The following is a 12281-nucleotide window of genomic DNA, read 5'->3' on the forward strand; positions in this document are numbered from 1 at the left end:
TATTCTTTTATTTATTTTTATTGTTCAAAATTAACCTCAAATATAAAATAAACGAGATTAAAAATGAATAAAACATAGATTAATCTTAAATAATGAAAATAAGTGAGATTAAAAGCAGACGATTTTTTTTAAGACAAAATATTGTTAGAAAATTAATAAAAAAACTAAAAATTATAAAACAAAAATATACAAGACTAAAATTTAAAATTTGAAAAAATTAAGAGATTAATCAATCCAAAATATAAGTTTTTATTTATTTATAAGAAATCCAAAATATAAGTTAAAGTTTAAAATCTGATCTTCCTTCCCCTATATTTTATTACCAAATGTCACGATAGAGAGAGAAAAGAAAAACTTATGACTAGGAGTGTTGTAGTTTAGTCCAGAAAATGAAATTTCATTTGCAGTAGTAGTAAGAGGCATCGTTAGCAGACGACGAAAATGGGTGGCGTGGCCCCAAGGTTCCTCTTCCTCCTCGCCACTCCCTTCCCTCTTCTCCGCCGCCACCACCACCACCACCACCACCGCAACCTCTTCCTCTTATCCACCCATTCCCTCCACCTCTCTTCTTCTCCCTCTCCTCTCCCACTCAAACTCAAAGCCTCCCAATCCCAAGCTTCCTCATTCTCCTCCTCCTCCTGGCCCGAGTGGTCCTCATTCCTCTCCCACATCTCCTCCGCCGGCTACCTCCCTTCCCTCCCCGACCAAACCTTCACCGCCGCCGCCGAACGGCTCTCCTACTCCTTCCTCCGCGACGCCACCGCCTTCCTGGCCTTCGCCCGCGACCGACCTAACCTTCTCAGGTTTCTTTCTTTTTCTCAATTTCAATCTGAGCTTGTTGAATTCGATGCTGAATTGAGTTGAATTGAATTGAAATTGAATGGTGGTAGGTTGCTTTCTACGAGAGACATTGCAGCGGTGGTTGAGCACGGCTCCCCCTTTCTCTTCCGCGACGCCGACGACTCCGTCAGGAAGATGAAGTCCTTTCTCTCCAACGGTGACGCCAATGTTAGTGTCACTGTGCCTTCTGCTTAGTTTTTCTCTTTTGGGTTTCTCACTAGTTTGTATTTGAATTCACTATGGTTTTGCTGTTGAGAATGTTAATTTGCTGCTGTTAGGGTGCAATTTTTTGCTGAAAGGAATTTTACTGCTTCACTAGAACCTTCGCAATCACAGTAACAAACTTACTTTCTCTAACTTAAGATCTTCGACATTGGTTACCTTTTATGAATTATGGCCTGTTTGAATAAACTTTTCCATAAGCACTTCTTGATAAGCTAAAATTAGCTTATGTGTAAGTTAAATAATCATCTTTTGGAGAGACTAATATGAGATAATATGAGAGAACTTCTACTAATTAGCTTATGCATAAGTTAATTTTAGCTCATGGAGAAGCTCATTTCATTTTTCCTTCGTATTTTCTTCTCCTAGAATAGATTCTGGAGAAGTTTATCTAAATAAAATCTCAAAAGCTCATATCATTCTATTTTTAACTTGAAACTTGATTTTTTTTAAATTTCCCTCCTAAATTCTTTATAAAATCTACCACTCCCACTAGAGTAAGTTTTGGACGCTTCATATCTTAGCAGTTATTGAATTCTGGCTCTATTGTTCAGTTCTTCTGTATATGCTATGGAAACCCACGTGAGAGAGAGACAGATGTCAACTGTCAAGATAAGACTTCATGGGAGAGGAAGAACAAATATTTCTTGAGAAAATAGGCTGTATTTATTTAATTTGTTTTGTTTTGTAGTTACTTTTTAGTAACCCTAAAATTATGAGTTTCTTTAGCAACTATTTGATTTGAAGCAAACAAAGGTGTTTCCTTTTGACTTTGAGGACAAAAAATATAAGTCAAAGTCTTCCTGGTAGAGATGCAAACATAGTTTACCTCATTTTTCCCACTGATATTCATTTTAGTCTGTTTCATTTTTAAGAAAGATTGTTATAACTTACATTTGCCACATCTTATGTTTGAAGTGTTATATGCAATTTTGTCTCAATTCATAAAAGGATTTTGTGCAATGTTTGGTGTGATGCACCTACTTATTGAATGATAAGTTCTCTTTTATGTTACGCTCTGTTAGGCTTCGTTGGTTTTTCTTTCCCTAATAAAACTGGGTTATCTGTGCTTAAAAAATAAATACTTCATTGAAATTTAGTTACTACTTTTCTAACATCATATTTTTGGTACATTTATTAGACCTCATTACTGTGTAAGTAGCTTATTGGTATGTGCAACCAGAAATTACAAAGCAATTTAAAAATGCAAATAGTGGTAGGAAAATTTGACCGTGTAACCTTTTCTTAAATGCATATCTCAATTCATTCCAAAATAAATGAGAAAAGTACATGCATATTGCATAGAACATCTTTTTTCATGTTTTAACACTTAATTTCAATTTTTGACAAGTGCATTGAAACTGTTGCTGATCTAGTTGTGCTTGATATGATCTTCATAGGTGTTGGACACTGATAGAGCAAATACAGTTGATCTAATGAAGTTTTTGCTGAGTTATGCAAGTAACCCATTTTTCTCTTCAGAAGGCAACAGTCTCAATAAAAGAGATCTTGTTGAATCATCTGTTAGAAATCTATTTGGTGAACTTTTCAAGCTGAATTATAGTGCACCTGGACCAAATGCTTTTGATTCAGTGCAAAGTCAAATGGCTGGCAGATTTGGACTGACAAAGCCTCCTGGACAAAAAATTGAAATGAAGAGGGGTGATTGGCTTTGCCCCAGGTACTTTTTATTACTTTTAATTTTAACTATAAGCCCCTATGAATTATCAACTATGTTACTTTGTGTAATGCTGGAACACCAAGGTGAGAGTTTGAAGCTATTGTTTTAGTTAATTTTGTTTCCTCAAGTCTTATACAACATTCTGATTAATCTGCATACTCTTTAATATTGAGCAGGTGTAATTTCATGAATTTTGCAAGAAATATCAAATGTCTTGAGTGTGAGGAAGCAAGGCCAAAAAGACAACTGGCTGGAGGTGAATGGGAATGTCCTCAGTAAGTATTATCCTCCCTTTGAAATGTTTTTCCCCATAACCTTTGATATAGACATCCAACTAACAGGATTTTCATTATGAAGGTGTGATTTCTATAACTATGGGAGGAATATGACTTGCTTAAGGTGTGATTGCAAGCGACCTGGACAAATATCTCTGGGTGCCACCAATACCATGCCAAATATGGGGTACGAAAATGGAAACAATCCTAATACTTCAGACATTGATGCTAGGTTAGCTGCTAATGAAGAAAAAGCACAACGTTGGTTTAGCAAGGTTTCTCAACTAGACAGCAGTGCTGATATTAACAGTGTCATGGCAGATGAAGATTTTCCTGAAATAATGCCATTGAGGAAAGGAGTGAATAGATTTGTCGTGAGCACAAGAAAGACTCCACTGGAGAGGAGGTTGGCTAATGCTCAATACAAGAGAAACTTGTCCAATAATGACATTCCCGGGATTGAGGATTCTAAAGCTGGGGAGCCAATCAAATCCCATGACAATCTGGATGAAATGCTAAGACGTTCAGGTGGCCTTCCTCAATTTGACAATAACAACTTTGTTGATGAACAAAATGCCAGTGGAGACAGCCATCCTTCATTTGCTAGCAATACTTCACATTTTAACAATGTGAAAGGGAGCTACACTAGTACTGTTCCTCCCATTCCATTGTCTGCAGATGCACTTTCCCAAAAGTCTGAGAACTTGCTAGCAGAGGAGAGCAAAAAGGTGGTATTAGACGCTGATGTTGGATATGCTAGATTGGGAGACTGTTCACAACTTTCTAATAATTCTACTAGCCAAAATATCACAGAGGAGGACAAGGAGAAAGAGCAAGGTGAAAAATCTGAGAGGTGGTTTAGAAAGGTTGCTGAGCTGAATGATTTTCCAGATATACCAAGTGCAATATCTGATGAGGATTTCCCTGAAATAATGCCCATGCGCAAAGGAGAAAATCGATTTGTTGTTAGCAAGAAAAAAGATCGTTCTTTGACTACACCAGCATATAAGAGACTTGCGGCCATGGAACAATCTGGCAAAACCAACTTTGTCCCCTTTGTTCCCTTTCCCCCTGATTATTTTGCCAAAAAGGACAAGCAGCAGGAAGATGGAACAGATTCATCAGTGGCAGATGCAACTGCTTTGACGGATAGGGCTGATGATGATACATCTTTCATATCTGAGGTGGTGCAGCAGCCTCCAGAGATGTCAGTTGATGCTAGAGCTCAACGTGGACAGAGTCCAAATCCTTCTGAACAAAGCTCAAATAACAATGATGTTGGTTCTATGTATGGGGCAACAACCAGTGGAAATTCAAGGCAGAGTTTCAATCAAGATCAGGTTCCAAATTTGACTGGGAGTTCATCCCCGGAACCAGCATCTGAGACCCAGAGTGGTAGAGCAGAGTGGACAAGAAAGAGTTTGGAGGGGTCAGCTGTGAAGGAACCAGATCCTTTGGACATGTCAGAGGAGGCAAAGGCTGAGAGGTGGTTCCGTCGCATTGCACAGATTAAGGATATTTCTGAGCTCAGTCAAATTCCAGATGAAGATTTTCCTTCAATAATGCCTATGCGCAAAGGGGTGAACAGATTTGTTGTAAGCAAGAGGAAAACACCATTGGAAAGGAGATTGACGTCTCAGCAGTACAGAAGAAATCTTCCAACCGCGAGCTCAGATCCAATTAAAAAAGAAAATGAAGGTAGCTGAAAGTGGTAGTATTATTAATTTATTATCCATTTGCTTAATTTTTCAACGTGCAATTAAAATGTTGCTGGCAAATATAGAAATGGATCAAACCTTTTATTTACACTTGTAACAGAATTTTGACATCAAGTATTTATCTTTGTCGAGAGACTAGCTTCTGAAATTTCAGAAATAAGTGATGCATTAAAACCATTGTTTGTATACTCAGTTTTTCTATCCATAATGTAGAACTAGAAATATTTAAGTTTTAGGATTGAAGTAAATGCGTGTTTGGTTGATACATCAAGTGTTCATCTTGTTTGTATAAACACTAATATATTTTTGGGTCACCATCACATTTGTGCATCTCTACTAGTAAATCTGATTGATCACTTTTAATGGAGTCATCTCTCTTAATCGCTTTTTTTTCCATCCACCAAAGCTTTAATATGAGATCTTATTTAAGATATTCAAGTTCAATATCACTATTATCAATATGTTAGTAAACACATAGTCTAGCAAGATTGAAAACAAATTTATTTTGGCTGTTACGTTAAAACTTGTGAGACGTATAAAATCCTTCTTTGCTCTAATTTATAATATAACTAAAAAAAATCTATGGCAATGTAGACTATTAATTAGTTAACTACATATATAAATATGATTAATTTTACTTTGCAATTGGTTAAAAGTAAATAAATATAGTTGTATCAATTACCCACCTGTGATAAATAATATCACAACTGACAAAGTTATTGAATGTTTAATAGTAATTAAATTTTAGGTATACGAATATCAGTACTAAGAAGTAATTACACTACACTTCCTCGTGGGCAGGGTAATAAAATGCTTAGGGTGGTGAATATTTTTTTATTGGTAGGAATCAAAGGCACTATCAAGCATAATAACTTACGCATCATGTTTAATCAATTGATTTAGATCCTTAGGGGTGTTTGATAGGAGAAATTTTTTTGGTTTTTCAAAAATTAAACTAGACCCGTGAATTGTAATTATTATATGATTCAATTTAAAGAAAAATTAATTTTATATTGTATTGTTGCCTTGCGATCGAGACTGTTAATCCTGCTTTAAAAGCACAATATTATTGTTTTGTAGTTATATAGAATAATATTTCTTCTTTTAAATTTGATCTGTTGGAGGAGGTTGAGTTTGTTGATCTTGCACATTTTTTTGAGCTTTTAATGCTAGAAATTTTGCATGAACTATAGGTACCATGATCTTGTTATTTCATATGATATTTGGTATATTACCTTGAATTTAAGGTTTTTTTACAAATTACATATAAATTCAGATGTTGTATTAACTTGTTTTACAAAATTTGTGTTTATACTCTAAAAATGTAAAATAACAGTTCAATCTATGTAAAACTATTTTGAATAATTGAAGTCCTAATACATGAATAATATAATTTATAAATTAAAGACTAAAGTTAATCTGATTGTTGAAGTTGTATTTTATATTGCGCACTATGAAAATTGTATCTATAATTAAAATATTCTCCTTCGTAAATTAAGTATAGATTTTCTTACTTCCTTTAAAAATAATTTTCACATTTTATATTTTATGTTATATCTAGTTTAAGAAAAATATTCATCTCCACAAATTAAGTATAGATTTTGTTACTTGTCTTCTTAAAAATATCATTTTTCTTGTAGAGGGCTGTCCCAGTGGAGTGTTCTAGTCCTAATGCTGTAATCAGCATCGTTCCGAATGCAAACCACGACACTGTACTATTTGGCAGAAAGAAGGAATTTACAAATAGTTTGGAGCATATATGGGAATCTTGCTGTTGATTATGAAGTGAATTTCAGTCGTGAAACATGGGAATCTTGCTGTTAATAGTTTGGAGCAAATATGAAATTATGTAGTCCTTTGCATTAATAAGGGATAAGCTTAGAAGTGGGATGAAGAAATGGTATAATCTATAGTAGAGATGTTGTTTCAGAAAAATAAAATAATAAAATCCAGCATAGCCTATTAATTAATACCAAAATGTTTACACTCAAGACATTTGATATTTCTTGTAAAATTCATGAAATTACTCCTGCTCAATATTAAAGAGTATGAAGACTAATTAGAATGTTGTATAAGACTAGAGGAAACAAAATTAACTAAAACAATAGTTCCACACTCCCACCTTGGTGTTCCAGCATTACACAAAGTAACATAGTTGATAATTCATAGGGGCTTATAGTTAAAATTGAAAGTAATAATAAAAAGTACATTGGACTTTGCACTGAATCAAAAGCGTTTTGTCCAGGTGCACTATAACTCAGCTTGAAAAGTTCACCAAATAGATTTCTGATAGATGATTCAACAAGATCTCTTTTATTGAGGCTGCTCCCTTCTGAAGAGACAAATAAGTTACTTGCATAACCCAACAAAAACTTCATTAGATCAACTGTATGTATTTGTTCTATCAGTGTCCCACACCTGTAACTAAAAAACATATCAAGCACAACTAGATCAACAACACTTTCAAAACATATACATGAAAGAAGATATGTTCTATAGAATATGCATTTAAATTTTATTAAACTAAAATACGTTTTATGAATAATACTGTATTAATTAAAAATAAGAATAATTTTAGTACATAATTAAATTTGAAATAAATCACCATACTTTTTTAAAATAGTAATTAAACATAGAAATTAAGAAAACACTAACTTATATTTATTGTATTAATACATTTAATTAATTTTTTTACAAAGAGGACATTCTTGTCCTCTAACTTTAAATTTCAACTTAAGTTATCTTCAATAAAATTAGCTCAAAAGCTAGCTACCAGCTGTTAAACTTGCATGTTAAATAATAATGATTTGATAAAACTATTTGTTAAAGTAACTGAATATATTTATATAATATTTTTTATACAAATTTTAATTTTATTTTATAGATAAAATCATAAAGATATATTTTGAGGTGTTATAACTTATCTTTTTAATTAATTTTAAACTTTTATAATTTTTTTATTTGAAGATAACTCAATTTCATTATATTTTTTAGTTTCAATATTATTATTATTTTTCATATTATGTATTATGATACTATATCTTGAAATATTTTTAATTAAGTTTAAAATAAAATAAAAATGGGAAAAGAAAGTGTGACGAGCAAGTGACACTTGAGACATGTGAATGAGTGAAAATAAATAAATAAGTAAATAATAAAATCCTATTTTATTTAAAGAGGAAAATATAAAATTTTTGTAAATATTTTAAGGATATAAGAGAATAAAATATAAAAATTTAGAAATTAACGTTTCAAAAATACCATTTTAAGTAACATTTTAAAAAATGTTAGAAAATATATTTTTTTGCTAAACAATCAATAAGTTTTCTGGCTAGCAAAAAAATTACTATTTAATAAGCTAGTTCAAGCGTTCTCATTTATCAATTATCAACTTTCAACTACCGTTAATTTTTCAGTTAGTTTTATTTAATATAACTTTGATTTACTAACTTTTTTTTTTGTGCAGTTCAATTTAAGATAGTATTCTTTATAAAAAAATGTTAATCAAGTGAGTTTTAAATTAGTTATTGTGAAAGTAAACAAATTTTTTATATTTGATATTTTATAATTAGATGATGGTGTATTTTTTTATTTTTTTTACTTTTTGGTGTAGTGCAGTTAATTTTTTTATCAGTAAAAGAATTATCCATTTAAAAGTATATAATATATTAATAAATATAAAAAATATGTTTTATTTGATAAATATACTATTTAATATAATTATTTAAGCTAATTAGATATTGCATTTGAAAAACATAAAATTTAGTATTATTGTCTAATCGGTTTTATTTGTATGTATAGCTTTTTTTTTATTGATTGGTAACATTTTCTTGGTTGATTTATATATATATATATATATATATATATATATATATATATATATATATATATATATATATATATATATTAGAGAGAGAGAGAGAGGTAAAATACTAAAAACTATTAACACAAATAATTTAGTAGTTGAGTTTTTTAATCAATGTTTAGGTATCACTTTACCTTAAATTGGATTTCAGATTGAACTTTCCCAAATACAATGGAGAGAAAACAATAATGGAGTGCAGAAAGCAGCATCTAGGTATCAAATAGTAAGCCCCATATATTCTAATTATAGCAAAAAACACTAGTAAAATATTTATACTGTTCAAAAATACCAAAATAGTTACCCTTAATCGGCTAATCCTATTTTTCAAAATTATCTGTAAGTCTTACATTTCTTTCTCTTTACTTATTTCTTTCCTTTTTTTTTTTTTCTCTTTCATGCAAACAAACTTAGCCTAATTGACTGTGGTTGGTGCGGTTTGTGCAAAAATAGAATACTGGAAACTTTCCAGAAGTAGTTGTTTGGTTACTTGTTGTGGAAACCGGGTTAAAAGAAAAACCACGTGCGTCGCTAAAAGCTCGAACGAAAATAATGTGCGTGCCAACTCTTCCAATTAGTAAGTAGTTTGTAGAATGAGTGAGAAAATATTATATATATATATATATTACCAATTTAAGAGAAAAAAAAGTATATGTATTAATAGTGTGAAACAATTTACTCAATAACAAACCATAATATATAGATTTAAAAAAAACACTATCATATATAATAAATTTATTAAATTTTATTATCAACATCTTAAAAGTCATACTAAATAAAAACTTTAATTAGTTGATAGTATATATTCATTAAACTCTAATATTAATTAAATATTTTTATAATAATAATAATAATAGTAATTTGATAGTGTATTGTAAAACTAATTTCATAATACTTTTTAAAATATGATTTAATTTTATTCCATTCAAATATGTCAAAAAAGATTCTCTGTATATCAAATTATACACGGAATTAGTTAATATTTATGTGTTTACTAACCGGTACCCAAATGATATTCAAATTTTGATGTACAAATAATACAAATGTTAGTATTCATAAATCACAATCTTTTCTTTTATAAATGTTTATATTTGGTCTAAAGGGCTAAAAATTGTAATAATATCTAAGGGTTCTATTGATGAATCAAATATTCTAATTATAATGATTATAAAAAATATTTTCCTTTACAAATTACAACAAATATTTGTAAATCAAAATAATTATGATTTAAAAAGAAATAATGTTCAATGAAACAAAAAAGACATGTTAAAATTAAAATTTACTGCAGTTATTTAAAACGTTCTATTTTGTTTATTTTTCTCCTCGATGTTTTGCTCTAGAAAACATTAAAATGCCAGAAAACCGACCTAGGGCTATGGGCTATGTATCACCTTCAACAAAATTGCAAGTACACGATGAAGTATTTCTTTATGGAGATGGGTAAAGGGTGATTATTATCTTCCGCGGGCATTGTGATCTTATGCATAGTCTTATGTGCATTATTTTATAGAAAAAAATTAATAAAACACTTATAATATAAAACTATATATATATATATATATATATATATATATATATATATATATATATATATATATATATATATATATATATATATATATATATATATATATATATATATATATATATATATATATATATATATATATATATATATGAATGTTCATAATTATCTTATATTTTATTTACATATATACTAACATATATAAAATTTTAAAAATAATTGATAAATATATTATAAAATATAATAATATAAAAAATCATAAATTATAAGTTCAACAGTAGGGCACAGAACATTACACTAATATTTTTTTTTTTAAATATAAACCATATGCAGTCCGTGACCATGAGTCCAAGTCGGTACATGGACCATGGTTGACACAACTCGATTACTCGACCCAAATGTTGAAACATGCATGCATGTACTTATCAAATGTCATTCGATTAATATATTAAATTCATTTTTAAAATTTCTAGCTGATTTAAAATTAAAAAAATATTATTTTATTCTCTTCCATTAGTCATTTTATTTTTCATTTTTTATAATTTCAAAAACTAAAATAATCATCACTAATTATTATCAAATTTAACATGATATTTTATAAGTTAACATATACACATAATTTCATACACTAAATGAATGCAATACGCCAACATTTAAAAAATACTGGTACCAATTGAATTCAAAGGTCAAAAATGAAAAACAGGAGAATAGAAAACAGAAAGGAAATTGACTAAAAAGAAAAAATATATTGAAAAGAAATTTTTTATTTATATAATTTTTATAAATAAGATAAATATAAAATAAAATAAGTGAGAGATAAAAAGACATAAAATTTAATTTTAAATGATTTATGCACTATTAATCAAAACTATTTTAAACACATGTTTTAAAATAATTATTATAAAAGCGATCAATTACTATACACAACAACCTATGATTAAATTAGAATAGAAAAAAAAAATTCTTTCAACCATACTTAAATCAAATTCTACAAACATTACATAAAATGATTATATGAATATAATCTTTGTTGAAAATTCATCAACATGAAATTGATTTAGTACCAGATTTCTCTGCCTAAGAGAGAGGGGGTTGGTAGTTGTTGCACCAGATCCCTCACAAGGCACAACCATTCATTCCTTCAGAACCAAAGTCCACCACTTCACTCTCTTACATTTTTCCATTTTTTAAATTCTCCATTTCCTTTCTTATTTACAAGTTCCTCTCTTCTCTTCTCCCTTCACACACCCATTTTCCCTTTCACTCACCCCTCATTCAAATCATGGATTTCTTGCAAGCACCAGAAAATCAGATACTTGTGGGTGTGGCCGTGGCCGTTGTAGCCATTGGGCTTGGTGCTGTCTATCTCTATTCATCTAAGAAGCGCAAAGGTATGACCTTTTTCTACTTTATGTTATGCCCATTTTGAAATTCCATGCTTTTACTTTGATTTATGCATAAGGGTCTTCTTTGTCTTAGTTCTACATGTAAGAGAAGATCCCACATGCTTTTTTTTCCTTTATGAGAATTCGATGTAAACGAGGTAGTCTTATTTTTTCAAAAAGATGTTATTTATTTAATCTTAGTTTTGTTCATAAAATTTAGCATTGGTAATGACATGAAGGGCAGTCCTTATATGTTAAGAAAGTTCAATAGTGTGCCTGCCAGGTCTGCTTCAGTTTGTGTATTACTGCATGGAGAGTGCTCATTTCGTTGTATTTGCGTAGCAAGTTCAGTTTGATTTTCATTGGAATGGATCTGATGTGAACTATTCCTGGGCCTAGTTTCTGTTAATGCACTTTGTTGTTGAGAAATTCTTGGATATTAACATTTTGGAATCATCTGCAAACTTTTCAGTTTCTTACTTGTTATTAGACAACCTTGCTCTGCCTAGTTGTGTTGGTTTATTACATGCTGGTTGCTCTTGTCTTGATTCTATATTTCTGTTCCAATAGTGCAGTTCTGTTTGGTTGGATTTTGTGTTTCCTTTGAATGCCTTAGGGATTGTTCAGCAGAATTATATGGTCAGGACTCAGAGTCCATCGTTAATTACTGTTAATGTCTGACCATGCTGTGTGTTATTGAGTTGGCAGTGGTATTTTCTGGATCATTTACGAGCTACTTCCAATGGTAATACTAAATAATGTCTTTTCCTCTC

At 30.2% G+C, this 12281-nt stretch overlaps 2 protein-coding genes across 2 annotated transcripts in view; both read left to right on the top strand.

Annotated features, from left to right (window-relative positions):
* Positions 1-343: 343 nt before the first annotated feature.
* LOC100792849 (zinc finger protein VAR3, chloroplastic) lies at positions 344-6671 on the top strand. The gene is made up of 6 exons (XM_003553309.5): positions 344-803; positions 891-1008; positions 2463-2743; positions 2920-3018; positions 3101-4716; positions 6377-6671. The coding sequence occupies exons 1-6, from the start codon at positions 442-444 to the stop codon at positions 6400-6402; spliced, it is 2502 nt and encodes an 833-aa protein (XP_003553357.2). The 5' UTR covers positions 344-441; the 3' UTR covers positions 6403-6671.
* Positions 6672-11091: 4420 nt separating this feature from the next.
* LOC100816447 (NADH--cytochrome b5 reductase 1) overlaps positions 11092-12281 on the top strand; it is a 4704-nt gene continuing 3514 nt past the window's right edge. Inside the window, exon 1 of the mRNA XM_003554011.5 lies at positions 11092-11514. Within this exon, the coding sequence (XP_003554059.1) occupies positions 11406-11514 (109 nt within the window). The 5' untranslated portion in view covers positions 11092-11405. The remainder of the gene's footprint in view (positions 11515-12281) is intronic.

Source organism: Glycine max, chromosome 19 (assembly GCF_000004515.6).
Source record: "Glycine max cultivar Williams 82 chromosome 19, Glycine_max_v4.0, whole genome shotgun sequence".
Taxonomy (NCBI): domain Eukaryota; kingdom Viridiplantae; phylum Streptophyta; class Magnoliopsida; order Fabales; family Fabaceae; genus Glycine; species Glycine max.

Coding starts and splice junctions, on each gene's coding strand:
- LOC100792849 (XM_003553309.5), top strand. CDS start 442: ATGGGTGGCGTGGCCCCAAGGTTCCTCTTCCTCCTCGCCACTCCCTTC. Junction 3,019..3,100: donor GGTGAATGGGAATGTCCTCA/GTAAGTATTATC, acceptor TTCATTATGAAG/GTGTGATTTCTATAACTATG. Junction 4,717..6,376: donor AATTAAAAAAGAAAATGAAG/GTAGCTGAAAGT, acceptor TTTTTCTTGTAG/AGGGCTGTCCCAGTGGAGTG.